General features: G+C 45.1%; 1 protein-coding gene across 1 annotated transcript in view; it reads left to right on the plus strand.

Annotated features, from left to right (window-relative positions):
• The first annotated feature begins 1,510 nt into the window (after positions 1-1,510).
• The window catches only part of LMBR1L (limb development membrane protein 1 like), an 85,251-nt gene continuing 71,012 nt past the window's right edge, over positions 1,511-15,749 (plus strand). Inside the window, exon 1 of the mRNA XM_073614045.1 lies at positions 1,511-1,774. Coding sequence (XP_073470146.1) covers positions 1,709-1,774 — 66 coding nt within the window. The 5' untranslated portion in view covers positions 1,511-1,708. The remainder of the gene's footprint in view (positions 1,775-15,749) is intronic.

Consider the following 15,749-nt stretch of genomic DNA (forward strand, 5'->3'; position numbering starts at 1 on the left):
GTCCTTCTCCCTAGCACAGGTCATGCCCCCCGCCTTCCAGGTCCTTCTCCCTAGCACAGGTCATGCCCCCGCCTTCCAGGTCCTTCTCCCTGGCACAGGTCATGCCCCCCGCCTTCCAGGTCCTTCTCCCTAGCACAGGTCATGCCCTCCGCCTTCCAGGTCCTTCTCCCTAGCACAGGTCCTTCTCCCTAGCACAGGTCATGCCCCCCCCGCCTTCCAGGTCCTTCTCCCTAGCACAGGTCATGCCCCCCGCCTTCCAGGTCCTTCTCCCTAGCACAGGTCATGCCCCCCGCCTTCCAGGTCCTTCTCCCTAGCACAGGTCATGCCCCCTGCCTTCCAGGTCCTTCTCCCTAGCACAGGTCATGCCCCCCCCGCCTTCCAGGTCCTTCTCCCTAGCACAGGTCATGCCCCCCCCGCCTTCCAGGTCCTTCTCCCTAGCACAGGTCACGCCCCCCGCCTTCCAGGTCCTTCTCCCTAGCACAGGTCACGCCCCCCGCCTTCCAGGTCCTTCTCCCTAGCACAGGTCACGCCCCCCCCGCCTTCCAGGTCCTTCTCCCTAGCACAGGCCATGCCCTCCCGCCTTCCAGGTCCTTCTCCCTAGCACAGGCCTTGCCCCCCGCCTTCCAGGTCCTTCTCCCTAGCACAGGCCATGCCCTCCCGCCTTCCAGGTCCTTCTCCCTAGCACAGGCCTTGCCCCCCCACCTTCCAGGTCCTTCTCCCTAGCACAGGTCATGCCCCCCGCCTTCCAGGTCCTTTTCCCTAGCACAGGTCATGCCCTCTGCCTTCCAGGTCCTTTTCCCTAGCACAGGTCATGCCCTCCGCCTTCCAGGTCCTTCTCCCTAGCACAGGTCCTTCTCCCTAGCACAGGTCATGCCCCCCCGCCTTCCAGGTCCTTCTCCCTAGCACAGGTCATGCCCCCCGCCTTCCAGGTCCTTCTCCCTAGCACAGGTCATGCCCCCCGCCTTCCAGGTCCTTCTCCCTAGCACAGGTCATGCCCCCCGCCTTCCAGGTCCTTCACCCTAGCACAGGTCATGCCCCACCGCCTCCCAGGTCCTTTTTCCCCTAGCACAGGTCTAAGGTTGCCACCTTATCCCTTTAAACCCAAACACATATGAATTCCATAGGTTCTGTGGCTAATTTATTGCAGATAAGGCACCAAGTGCGTTTAACTACCACCTTAATCAGCCACAGAACCTGTGTAATTCATATGTGTTCGGTTTTAAAGGAATGAGGTGATAACCCTACTCAGGTCATGTCCCCCATATTCTAGGTCCTCCTTCCTAGCTCAGTCCGTGTTTCCCACCTTCCAGGTCCTTCTCCTTCCAGGTCCTTCTCTCTAGGATGTGCTACACCCTCTTGCCTAACCTCCTAAGCTTTCAAACGGCACGACAACGGACTATCGCAATACAGTGGATAATGTGTAGATACGCTCCGCCCCTTACTACACAATAGCCAACGGTTAGTGCCTTCGTCACCCCTCCCTCCACCAATCAGAACGAAGGCTCCGGTGTGCGTGCTCGGTTGAAGCACTGGAGTGGGCGGGGTATCCGCGGCCGGGGGAGGTGTGCTGTGTGCTGTATCGGTGGAGCTCGTCAGTCGGGTCGTGGCGGCGGTTGTGAGTGCAGGCGGACCGGTGAACACTGGAGTCGTCATCGCTCTTCTCCTCTGAGGGTGGAACCAGCTGCGGGGGGCGCCATGCTACCGGAGAATGGAAGCCGATCAAGATGTGTCTCTTAGAGAGCAGCTCTTTCACGATTGGGTCCGGGAATGCATAGTGAGTACCGGGCTGGAATGCGGGGGATCGGTTGGGACTATTTTGGGAGAGGTGATCGCGGGGGCTGGGTGTCACCTGTGGATCATTAAACTCTCCATACTTCACTATTGTGGGGGGATCCGGGGCACCACACTCCTCTGATCTCCATAGGGAGGAGGGCTTGGGGGGGATAGGTGAATAATAACCCCCCCCCCCAAGCAATTGAGACCCTGGAAAATAAAATAGTGGCAGTTGCAATTTGTGATGTCACGTGATATTTGCATCGTTATTGATCAAACGCATTTTCAAGAAAAAATATTTTAAGTTTTAGTGCAAATAAGTAAAATATTGTGCCCAATTCTTTGTAAAATATAAAGATGAGGTTACATCGGGTAAATAGATACCTAACAACATGTCTAGTCTTACAATTGCGCACATCTGTGGGATCACAAAAGACAACGCTCCCCAAAATCCTCCATAGGCAACACTTTAAACACCATCATCAGTTTAGAGTAAACCATGAACTCTAGAATTCTTACTATCTCTCCGACATTTGCAGCGCACTTTTTATATGGGGGGGGGGGGGGGGGGGTGCTCTATGTTTTATTTTAATTATTATTTTGTATAATTAAAAAAAAAAAAAACTTTATTGTCGTCACAAAGGGGGCTGACAAGCCCCCATGACAGTGGCAAACCTTGGTACACCAGTTGTTTTGGAGCTACATTTCCCATGATGCTCAGCTACACTGCAGAGTGCATGAGCATCATGGGAAATGTAGTTCCAAATCATCTGGGGTGCCAAGCGTCACCATCACTGCTCTATGTAATAGCATGGGCAAATGACTGATCCTCTTTATGGAGACATTAGGGATCTATTAGACCCCCTCAATGTCTCCCCTGCACTCCGGTTCAACAATTCCAGCACAGATCATGTTTGAATAGCCAAGGAATGATAGCTGTGACCCTGGAAGTGACGTAATACACATCGCTTGCAGTGGAAATGGATGTTCCCCAAGTTCCTCCTGTTCACTCCAGGGAGCTGTGAAACAGAAGAGCCCAGGAAACGCTGCATGTGCTGCCGATGGAGACTGTAAAAGCAATCAGGCGGCTCTAGGGCCATCTGATCACTTTTATTAGAAGACCTTCTATGGCTCGTAAAACTGGCATCAAGCTCACAGTTGCAGCAGCCATGAGCTGGATTTAGGCCCTTTTCCCACTGCCGCGACTCAAAAATTGTGCGATTTTTGCCGTGATTTCAGGGAATGCCTGTGTAAACATGAGGTCTATGGACCTCAACTGGCATCAAAGTTGCACCAAATTAGTACAGGGACTACTTTGAAGTCGGTGCGACCTTGAAGTCGCACAGATATGAATGGTTATCATTGGGAATCATGGGGTACGACTTGTCATGCAGCTCTGATGTCCAAAGTCACAGGAAAAGTCGCACAAGTGTGAAAGGGGCCTTAACCAATTTTCTACAGTGCTGTTTACAAACATACCTTGGTGTTTAAACTTCACTGAGCTCTAGACCTCTTTCACACTGAGGCGCTTTGTAGGCGCTATAGCGTTAAAAATAGCATCTGCAAAGCGCCCTGAAACAGCGGCTCCATTCACTCCAGGGTAAAAGCCCGAGTGCTTTCACCCTGGAGCGGTGCGCTGGCAGGGCGTCACAAAAAGTCCTGCCAGCAGCTTCTTAGGAGTGGTGAACTCACCGCTCCTAAAGCGCCCCTGCCTATTGAAATTAATGGGCAGCGCTGCCTAACCACCGGCAAAGCGGCGCTGTAGCAGCGCTTTGCGGGCAGTTTTAACCCGCCTCGCTAGCCGCCGAATAGCGCTGCAAAAACAATGGTAAAGTGCCGCTAAAAATAGCAGCGTTTTACCGCCGATGCTCGGGCGGCTCAGTGTGAAAGGGCTCTTATTTGTAGTAGACACATCATGTTTATACATGTTGCAATGCGCTGACATGTAATGCTCTGATATGTACAGCTCCTGTTGAAAACCATGATTTTACAATGTATGTGCGCTGGCATACAGTGATCAACACTTGTCAGTGCATCTGCAAACTGGCGGCCCTCCAGCTGTTGCGGAACTACAAGTCCCATCATGCCTCTGCCTGTGGGAGTCATGCTTGTAACTGTCAGCCTTGCAATGCCTCATAAGACTTTGTTATGCAACAGCTGGAGGGCCGCCAGTTTGACACCTGTGAGGTGGGGGGTCAATTGCAGAGTGGTAAAACTGCTGCTCAGCTTTTGCCACCCGTGTGAATGAGCCCTTAAAGTATAACTAAAAGCACAACTTTTTTTTTTTTTTTTTGGATAGAGTAGAGGGGTTAGAACACCTGACAGTTTTTATTGCTGATTGTGCCCCCTTTAGAGAGATTCACCCTCTCTATTTGTCCTGTTTACCATTATGCTTGAAAGTGAAAAAAAATCCTAAATTTTGGGTTGTCCCCCTAAAAGTTACACAGGGGAAATCTTCCAAAGGGGGCACTAGTTCTGGTGACCTGAGGGTACTCGAGGAGTTCCCTTAATTTGCAGGGATTTCCCCTCACTTCCTGTGTGGCTGTGGGACAGGAAGTGAAGGGAAATCTCCGCAATGGGACACAGATGGCAAAAATTAAACTGACCTGGATTCTAACCCTGCCTCCCGCTATCCAAAATGGGGGTGTGGAAGTTTTGCCTTTTTAGTTCTACTTTAAATGAAGTAGGGCATGCTTGAAAGCTGACATCTTTGAAATTCCCTGTGTCCAGTGTTAGGCTCCATGCACACTAGACGTTAAAATAATGTTATAAAATGACAGTAGCTTTTGCAGTGAGTTTTTTTTTAACGTTTTTTAGCAGTTTTCTTTTTTTTTTTTTTTTTCAATGGATCAAAAACGTTAAAGGCTGGTGAGCCACGTTTTTGAACGTTTGGTGTTTTTTGTGGTCAGAAAAGAAACTCCTGAATGTGATCTTATGGCGTTCAGAAAACAGCCCATAAACTCCACTATTGATAAACGTCCATGTGTGCGTGGACACATAGGATAACATAGAGGAGAGTTTATGGGCTGTTAAAAAAAAAAAAACGCCCAAACTGCCAAAAACTGCCGTTTTATGAGCTTCAGTGTGCATGGAGCCTAATGGTGCCCGTATATTGGTGAAATAATGATTTGTATGATGGCTGTATTTTAGATTTATAAGGCTGTTTGTACAATTATTACTGGAATGATCAAGTAAATAAACATGTTGTATTTTTTTTTTTTTTTTTTTTTTACCACTCCTATATTTTGGTGTAATTGGAGAATGTTTTTGATCATTTAAGGCTTTGATGGTTAGCAGATATCCTGGCTATCCCGCCTATGTAGATCTAGTAATGTCTGAACAATTGCCCTATGAGCTCATAGTCCCTGATAAGTACTTCAACATTTTATTTTTTTTTGACCCTCGTCTGCAATTTCCATAGGTTGCAGATAGATGTCCTGTCTCATGGTGGGCTCTATCACCATTGTCCAAACTTAATTTGGCCATATACGTATAGATTTTTTTAAAAATTTTAATTTGCCCAGCCTTTATTAGGTTGAAGGAAAAAATCTTGATAACAGACTCCACGCTGACTGTTAAAATGCCCAGACAGCAAGTAATTGGAAGTAGCTGCTGTTCAGTTGACAATTTTCCATCCAGCGCCTTTTCAAGGATAGGCATGAGGGTGGTGCTCGGTCCCCCCTCCCCCCCCTGAGATTTGCACTGGAGGATCTCTATTGACCACTTCCGTTCTTCTGATGGTAGCTGGAGATGCTTTGTGAACACATGATGAACGTTCTGGTGCATGTCCATTTCCATGAATGACATGCTTTCCATGAATATTGAACTTCTGTAGCTCTACACTTGATGAATGTAAATGTTCTGCTTGTCCTGACCTCTCGGTCATAGTGCCCTGGTCCCATCTTTATGCGCAGAGCATATGATCAATCAGGGAATGTTGGAGGTGGTGTTAGTTAAGGGTTATGAGCCACTGACCGCCCTCTGATGGAGATCTACTTTGATGATTTCCTGCACTATTTATTATGGGGAGGGGGCTGCAGTGTCATCAGTGAGATGCCACCTGAAGCCAGCAGAGATGCCATTCTTTCACTTATAAGTTCCTAGTTTTCACCAAGGGGAGATATCTGGTCTAGTTCAGGCATGTTCTCTGTGCTTGTGGGTTTCCTCCAGGTTCTCCGCCTTTCTCCCTAACTCCAAAGACGTGCTGATAGAGTAATTGGCTAATGTAGTATGTATGTACAAATTGGCTCTACACACGTTATCGCCTTCTGCATTCACAAGGAAAGACTTGGTCACCTACCTTGTAAAAAAAAAAAAAAAAAAAAATCACCAAGAAAATCCTCAAGTGTATCAGATGTGGTGTCCAGAGAGCTGGAACATAGAATTTCCTAGTCAAATACACTGACAGATCTGCAGTAGAGATGCATGGAAATTTTGGCGACCAAAACATATCATGCGAAAATGGTGTTACCTGCATTTTGCCGATAAGAGAAAAGGGTGCTGATGGTGCCAAAAATGCATGCAGATTGGAAAACTCTGACTCTGCTGGAAATATGTTGGACCTCGGCAGGGAGGCCACTGATTCCCCACAGAGAGGAAGGATTTTGGCAAGGGACATGCTTTTCCACTCTGGCTGTGGCTGCTTTCTAAGCAAAATTAACTGCAAGATTTTGCACACTTTTTGGTTTTAATGCACCTGGACCGTATTTATAAGAGATTTTATGCCAAAACTGTAATTGGGCTTTAATTCTAAACGTAACAAGTCCATAAATATTGTTCCATTATAATGCAACTAATGTAAACGTAATCATTTAGCTTTGTAGTTGACAACTGGACCTTATTCTGACACGCATATACTTGCGCAACTGACTTTTAATGTTCTTATGTGTTTCTCAAGGGTTGTAGATTGCCCTGGCCGTCACTTTTTTTTGTTTCCTGTCACTAGCTGTTGTCGTTTTTATCAACATCCTGCGTTGAGAATATGCCACGCCATTATACCAGCATGTGCGGGAAGTTCATTTGACAGCTAGAGACTCCTATGTACGTAATCAGGCTTAGGCAAACATTACTGGCACTTCTCAGCCGAGGGGAAAAAAAGGTTACAGACTTAACCTGTGCTAACAATGGAAGGATGCTGCTGTTTTTGACACTGGCTTATATTTCAGAACTCTTTTCAGGTTGAATTTATATATTTGTTTTTTTTTTTATGAGTCTGACTACTGTGCGTTTCAGTTGCTGATTGCAGGAGCGATATTTTACAGGTTTCAAAAATAAAAAATGCATTGCACATTTTGCATTTTATTTTATTTTTTTTTAGAAAGCTGAACTTATCCTTTAACCACTTCCTTACCGGGCCAATTCTGGCATTTCTCTCTTACATGTAAAAAATCTTTTATTTTTTTTATTTAATTTTTTTTTTTTTTTATAGCAAAGACCCTAGAGAATAAAATGGCATTCATTGTAATATTTTATGTGACACGGTATTTGTGCAGCAATTTTATTTTTGAAAAATATAACTTTACTGAATTATAATGCAAAAAAACACTATCCCCCGATTTTTTTTTTTTTTTTTTTTTTTTTTTTTGTAAAATATAAAAGATATTACGCTATGTAAATAGATACCCAACGTCACACTTTTAAAATTGTTCACAGAATGGCACCAAACTACGGTACTTAAAAATTTCAATAGGTGACCCTTTAAAAAATGTTTACAGGTTATCAGTTTAGAGTTAGAGAGGAGGTCTAGCTCTAGAATTATTGCTCATACTATATAACATTTGTGGTGGGAACTCCGTTTACACATGCGTACGGGACCTAGGTATGTGTTCGCTTCTGCGTGCAAGCACAGGGGGCGGAGGTGCTTAAAAAAAAAAATGTATTTTTTATTTTTACACTTTCTCTTTTAATTTTTCACTTTTATTCCTATTACAAGAAATGTAAACCTCCCTTGTAATAGGAATAAGGCATGACTCTTTATTGAGACCTCTGGGGTCAATAAGACCCCGGATATCTCCTATAATCTGGAAAGCATGAGAAAAAAACCCAAAACTTTGATCTCTGCTTTCCAGGTGGAAAAAATGGCAGTGTTCATCTGCCAGAGCCAGATGTGACGTCATGTTGTCGCTTCTGGCTTCCCAGTATCATGGAGATGGCTGGAGACCATCCAGTCCATGGCTAGCTTTATGGTAACCCATCAGATCTCCAGCTCCCTGATCACATGGGAGACTCCGGAGAGGTGGCGAGGGGGGGGGCAGGTTCCCTCCTGTTGCCTATAAAAGCAATCCAGTGGCTAATCAGCCGCTAGAATGGCTTTTACAAAAGAGGGAATCGCCGGATAAATTTATATACTGGGATGAGGCCTGTAGCTGCAGACATCATCCCTGTATAACCACTACCAGTCCAGGATGTCATATGACATCCTACGGTCGGGAATTGGTTATATTTCATGAAATTGTTCTTGCTGTTGTGTGGTGTGTGTGTGTGTGTGTGTGTGTGTGTGTGTGTGTGTGTTTTTTTTTTTTTTTTTTTGTCATCCGTGTGCTCTTGATCATCTCCTTTTCTCCCTCGCTTCAGTTTGTTTGGAGCGAGCACTGCAGCCTAGTTGCGGTCATGTGCACTGCTTAATGCAGTGTTTCCCAACTCCAGTCCTCAAGGTGCCCCAACAGGTCATGTTTTCAGGCTGTCCATTATTTTGCACAGGTGATTTGATCAGTATCACTGCCTTAAGCCCCATACACACTATCAGATTTTCTGCTGTGTTTTTTTTCCTTCAGATTTACCAAAACCATATAATATGAGGTCAAACCTTAGGAGTTTCAATTTGTATGCAATCAGGCAGGCCCTTGTACTACATGGTTTTGGTAAATCTGAAGACAAAAATCGGCAGATAATCTGATAGTGTGTATGGGGCTTTAGTAATTACAGCTTTTTCAACTGAGGGAAATCATGAGCTGTTGGGGGGGCTTGAGGACTGGAGTTGAGAAACGCTGGACATCCCATAGTCCAGCTCAGGTGCAACCATTCTATGAATGCCTATAGGTAGCTAAGGGTGTCCAGTTAAGGTATAGCGTAGCTGGGGTTCCCAGGCTTTGAGAAATGTACATAACAAATAACCTATACATACGCACTTTAACCTCGGCTAAATAGACTTCTTCCTGCATGCATTAGCGATGGATTATTTGGCTGAAATGAAGAAGATTAGTCAGTTTTTGTGGTGTTAGTGAGTCCCGGGACTGAGTGAAAAGTCGATTACTTAGGGCTTGTTCACACTTGACTAAATTACTGATACTCACAAAAAAGCTCCTGTAGAGTTTATATGGCGTTAGTATGAGCGTCAGGTGTCAATGAGCTTTAGAATGGGGCGTTTTACAAGTGTTAAACGCTTCCTAAATGCCCTATGCACAGTTTCGTATCATTCGATGAACATTAAAACTGCTCCACAATGGAAAGTGACTCATTTTAACACGCCAATACCGTGCTAAAAACGCCTGTCAGAATGTTTTGCAGAGCGTTACCATAGACTTGAATGGGAGACGTTGAAAGGCTTCAAACGCCTCCTGACTCGAACATGAGGCTTCAATTTTGAAGCGATGCTAACGCTTAATGTGAACAGCACAATGTGCTGTCTATTATATCTTGTGCATAGGCGTTTGAGGGGCGTTTTTAATGCCTGTTAAACGCCTGCTCTTAATGCCAGTGTGAACTAAGCCTAATTAAGCTTAATGTACATAGGACGTTTTTATAACCTCTCCTGAACGATTTAACTTTACAGATAGTAACCCACGTTTAAAACGTCCAAAGTGGTTGTAAACCTCGGACATGAAATATGAACAACCCATATCTCTCTATCGTGTGTGTGTGTGTGTGTCTCTGTTAAGAGCACTAAGTGTCATTTGTCTGCTGCTTCGTTCTTCTATCAGCATGAATCGCTTCTGACAAGTTTTCCTGACACCAAGAGGAAAAAATGGTGACAGGGGAGGGATCTCCAGCAGATTGACAGCCTCAGCTCTGTTCTCATGTACTGTGTAAAAAAGGGTGTGTCCCTTCCCTCCAATCAGCTCTCAGAGCTCACCTCACTGATATAACTTCAGCTCTCCACCCCCTGCTTTTCAGAGCTGAGAGATCCTGTGTGAATTCAGCACTTTGAATGTAGGGGAAAATGGCTGTAGATAAACAGGTACAACTTATGTAGGAGGATTTATTTAATCTGTGTATCACCTGAGGCCAGTCACTTCACTGGGTATATGTTAGGGTTTACAGCCTCTTTAATCCACGTCTGTCAAAGGGACATGTTGAATATTTTTACCTGCGATCAGTGGCTGCAGCGACTGATAAGTGTTTTCTGACAACAGCCAGCACAGCTGTCAGAATTCAATGTCCCAATGGTGGGATTCCTCCATTCACCTTGTTTGTATGGAAGGAGAAATGTGTTGCCCGAGTGAGGAGATGTCTGCATCTAAATTTCCACATTTGCATCATTGCAAGTAGGGGCTCTCTGTTGGATATTGTATTAAAGTGATATTAAAGGCTTGCTCCCCTTGGTTTTGCACAGAACAGCCCCAGTCCTCCTCTTCTTGGGTCTCTAGCGCTCTTGGCCCCTCCCTCCCTGCTAAGTGACCCAAGAGCAAGCCGCTTGCAATGGGGGCACCGAAGCAGGCTCATTCCTGAGCTGTGGCTGTGTGTGTCCCTTCACAGAGGTGCTGCTTGGCCCCGCCTCTCTCTCCTCATTGGCTCACTGGCTGTGATTGACAACAGCGGGAGCCAATGGCTCCCGCTGCTGTCTCAGTCAGTGAGGAAGGAGAGTCCCCAGAGAGCCGAGGCTCCTCAGGCAAGTATTAGGGGGGCTGGCTAGGCTGCTGCACTTAAGTTTTTTTACCTTCATGCACAGAATGTATGAAGGTAAAAAACCTTGAGCCTTTAGAACCACTTTAATTTGTTATATGTAGACTCTGGTTGGGAGCGGTGAGATTGTACAATCTGGAGATCTGAACACTAAATGCTTTGTTGAAAAAGGCAAGTCCGGGTGTGTCTTTCCGAATATTGTTCCTGTTTAGTGGGTTTATTACAGGTCAATGTGTGCTGTTTGTGTATCCATTTTTTTTCCCCCAATGATATGTGGACGTGTATAGGCTTGTGTATGGCATGCACAGCGGGAAATCAAGGTGTAGCCTCGTAATGGGTATGAATTGTTTCAGCACCGCAATACCATTAGTCCTAACACATTGAAATGGAATCTGTCACAAAACAATATCCCGGTCTGCGGAAAGCTACCATTCTGGGGCTCATTTTCCAAGTGATAGTTTGGGGTGCAGTGAAGGCTAATTTATTTGCCTTCATTGCGAGTGATGGCAGTATTGCAGAACTAGTATGGAACTTAGAAGTAACAGAATGGCTGCTTCCATTTGAGGCTTCTCAAACACTTTTTGATTCACCGGTATTTACTGTAAGTCACGGGACCAAAAAAGTAAATCTTCCTAAATTGGGATAGAGACCACAATAAAAGAGAACTGGAGGGGTTCTGACCCCCTCATCCCACAAAATATTAAATAATATGGCTTTATATCTACTCTATTGCTGAGCTCAAAGCTAGTAGCTAAATGCTGTAGAAGCAAATGGGAATTGCTTATAATCCTGTGTAGGTAGTTTTGTGACTCTCTGCCTGACGGCACAGCAAGATCCTTGATGTCCGGTTCAGCTGTAGCCTACTTCAGTCATAAACGGCTATGATCTTTCTATTGGACAATGAAGGAGCAGCAGCACGCTGATGAGTCATCCCTCTGCTCACTGTGCTTGTTTATTGTCAGCACTTCTGCTGCAGAGTTACTTGCCCCATAGTTCTAGCCACCCCCCCAACTATGGGAAGATTTCTGTACAGGGGTTACAGAAGGCTGATGGCAAGACAAATAATGTACTTAGTCGCTACAATTTGTTAATGAATCCGTCTGTATTTGAGCTTCAACTAACAATCTGGTAGCTATTCTGTTTTTGATATGAATCTTTAGGCTGATGTCAGGTGGGTGACTTTGCTGTTTGAGATCCTGCTGCTGGTGATTTGTCTGCAGTATTGCTATGAGTTGGCCCATTTATCCCTGCCATTTGCTAGCGATGAAGATTCAGCAGTGTTCAATCCAGAAACATCTCTGCCTACAACAGGAGCTATTCCATAGGGAGAGACGGGCAACCACCTTGGCAACCCTGCCCCAGGCGATTCATTTCTAGTGGCAAAACTCTCCATCTGAGATCAGCCTAAAGCCTAGTACACACGGGACAAATGTCAGCCGGCATCAGCCAGTTCAATAGAAATCGTATAGAAATCGCCTGACGTTTGGCCCGTGTGTATGGCAGCCAGTCCAACAGACTTTGGGCTAGGTTCACACTTGTGCCAGTCAGGAACACTTGTAAAACCTTATGCATTCCCATCCCACAGGCAAAACGCACTGCCCTTTAGCAGACGCGCAGGAGTGCCAATCATTTTTAATGGCACCCCCACACATCGGCAAGTGCAGCACGTTTTCTCCCACGCCAAACCGCATTGTACTGCAGAACCATAGGACTCGGTGTGAAATTATATTAAAAAGAGTAGGGGAATTTTTTTTTTTCCCTGCTTTTCTGTGGATAGGGCAGTCCATTGAAACAAAAGGAGCAGAAGACGCAGATGTGCCATCCTAAAATGGGACTTGCTATTGTTAAATTCGTTCAGAAAATGCCAGGTTTTCATGTTTACCCATGTACTTCATTACTTTCTGAAGACTCGTATGTAAATCAGGAAAGTCAAAATTCCAGATCGACATTATTGTTCTCGGTTAGTCATCGTATTCTGGAGTGTTGGCATGACTGTCGTCTAATGTTTGTACAATCAGAGGTCAGCAATAGCCCCCTTTCTCGGGAAAGGTGTCCTTTATTTTATTTACAGGTTTTCATATAACATGGTCTATTTATGGAGTGCTTTACCTTCTATTTCTTTAGATCGGTCCCTGCCCTCAAATTGTTTTACTATATGAAGCTTTGGTTATTTGTATAACTTCTTTCCAGTGTTTGGTATTTAATACAAAAATAGTAGGTTTGGTTATTTGTTTGATCACCATCTATTTTATATCCGACCTATTAAATTCTCAACAATATTCTTAGTAAAGCCAGTAGACTTTCAATAGAGCATATGTACAAATGTTCAAGAGAATGTTCATCCAAAACTTCTCCTAGTGCATTTGATGAATGTCGTTCGAAAAAACCATACGCTTATAACATTCGGTTATAGTTTGAATGGACTTTCCCTAACCGACACTGCATGCACTGTTAGACCGGCCATACATGGTTCAAATCTCGGCCGGTTCAGCAGGAACCGGCTGAGATTTGAACTGTTGATGGGCAGGCGGAACGTACCAAGTTGATCGATCAACTTGGGTACAACCAGCTTGCTGGATTCTCTTGGGATTATAACTAGCGACTGCTTTAGCCATCAGCCGGGAGAAGACAATTGCTGATTCCCCTGTCAGTACTATCTGCGTTGATGGTGGAATTGTGCAAAAGAAATGTGCACAGTCGGTGGCCAGCCTTTTTGTTTTTTTTTTTTTTTTTTTTTTTTTGTCATGTGTCCCATTGGGCATTTTCCCTTTTACTTCCTGTCCCATAGCCAAAACAGTAAGACCCCTTTCACACTGGGGCGGTTTGCAGGCGTTATTGCGCTAAAAATACCGCCTGCAAACCGCCACTGAACAGCCTCCGCTGTTTGTTCAGTGTGAAAGCCCGAGGGCTTTCACACTGAAGCGGTGCGCTGGCAGGACGGTAAAAAAGTCCTGCGAGCCGCATCTTTGGAGCGGTGTGTTCACCGCTCCTAAACCGCTCCTGCCCATTGAAATCAATGGGACAGCGCGGCTATACCGCGGCTATAGCCGCGCTGTATGAGCGGTTTTAACCCTTTTTCGGCCGCCAGCGGGGGTTAAAACCGCACCGCTAGCGGCCGAATACAGCCGCAAAAACGACGGTAAAACAGCGCTAAAAATAGCGCTGTTTTACCGCCGACGCCCCCACCGCCCCAGTGTGAAAGGGGCCTAAGTGAGAGGAAATACCTGAAAATTAAAGTTGGGCTCCGCTTGTCTGCCTTCGCTGCCACATTTGGCACCTTTTTGGGGGGGCAGGGGTAGCAGGTACCTGATTTTCACAGGTACCTGCCCCTTCTCCCATCTTCGTTCGCTGCAGCTACAGTATTTTTACCTGCTGACTTTTAATTTTTGGAAGGGGGGGCTCTGCTTTAAGGAAATTCCTTGGGTTCCCCTCCAGGTCACCAGAACTCGTGTCCCCATTGGAAGATTTCCCTTCTACTACTTTTTTTTGAGGACAACCCAAAATGTAGGATTTTCTTTTACTTTCAATGATGATGGTAAACAAGACAAACAGAGTGTGAATCTCCCTAACGGGGGCACAGACAGCAATAAAAACTGAGAGTATGCAGCTCTTCACTGCAGAAGAGACCTGGTATGTCTTCTGCAGTAACAAACACTTATCTACCTGCTCACAGTCTTCTATTGAGCACACACTGAGCCGCACATGCGCAGCTCAGCAGGCATTCCCAGCATACTTCACCTGTGCCAGAATGACTGAATCCCTTGCATATGTACAGGATGAAATCATTCCCCCATCGCCCAATCGAGAAGCTGATGACAGGCTGGCAAGCGGTGTAACTGCCGCATCACTAATAGGTGAAAGGGAGTATTTCTGTGGGTTTGGTTCCACTTTAAAATCATCCAATTTGTATTGCTTCAGCACTTGTATCACTTCCAGCACAGTAGCTGAAAACTAGACTGAGGGTTACATACAGAGTCTGTATTGTGAACAGACTTGATGAGTCGTGTGATTGTGTTCTATATATAAGCATGGAAAGTGTTACATAAGATCTAACCCCCCTGGGCTGAAAAATGTTTTTACCTTTTTTTTTTTTTAGCACGGAGCCATTTGTTAGATGAACTTTAATCCTCTAATTGAGCATCACAGCTATAAACCTAATCCTTGAGTTGCTTGTGCGTTAGGATTTTCAGATGATGCTTCGTGGTCGGGGGCTCTATTAATTGAATTCTTTCAAGAACATATTTGAGTTGTGCTCAACCTTGATTCTCTCTGTAGCTCAAGGTTCGGTTTATTTATTTATTTATTTATTTATTTATGACCGAACAGTAAAATGTGACCTTAAATATTTGGTATACAAGTCCACCTAAATGTGGAAATCCAGTGTTAGCTGGAATGCTGATAAGGCTGTTTTACAGTCACCTGAAGTGTGGACTTCTCACCCCTTCTTCAACAGGTACTTCCATGTGTTTGGCATGTCTGTGGTAGTGGAGTAGAGCTGCATGATTAATCGTTAATCGAGATCGCTATTTTTTTTTTTCCCTTGCGATCTTATACACACACGAGCGGAATTTCCGTCTGAAAAAGCTTGGATGGTTTTTCCGACAGCATTCTGCTCAAGCTTGCCTTGGCTACACACGGTCATACACAAGTTCTCTGAACTTTTGAGCATCAAGAACGTGGTGATGTACAACACTACGGCGAGCCGAGAAAATTAAGTTCAATGCTTCTTAGCATGCGTCGAATTTTTTCCAAGCATGTGTGATTTTTTTTTTTTTTTTTGCACGTCCGAATTGCATACAGACGAACACGTTTTTGAATATAAGTACCTGAAATAAATAAAATAAAATAGGAACTTTTTCCGCCCGAAAAATAGAGAACCTGCTCTCAAACTTTTGCTGGCTGGAATTCTGCCAGCAAAAGTCTGATGGAGCATACACACGGTCGGAATTTCCGACCAAAAGCTCACATCTGACTTTTGCTGGCGGAATTTTTGATTGTGTGTACGGGGCTTTAAAGCATTTTCCCAATTCGTTCTATGCAGAGAATTTTCTGCTCAAGCCAACAGCTGTCAAGGAAAAAACAAACAAAACCAGGCAGTCTGCCAAGTATCGCAACATTCATCAGCGCTGAGCTAA

Source organism: Aquarana catesbeiana, linkage group LG02 (genome assembly GCF_042186555.1).
Source record: "Aquarana catesbeiana isolate 2022-GZ linkage group LG02, ASM4218655v1, whole genome shotgun sequence".
Taxonomy (NCBI): Eukaryota; Metazoa; Chordata; class Amphibia; order Anura; family Ranidae; genus Aquarana; species Aquarana catesbeiana.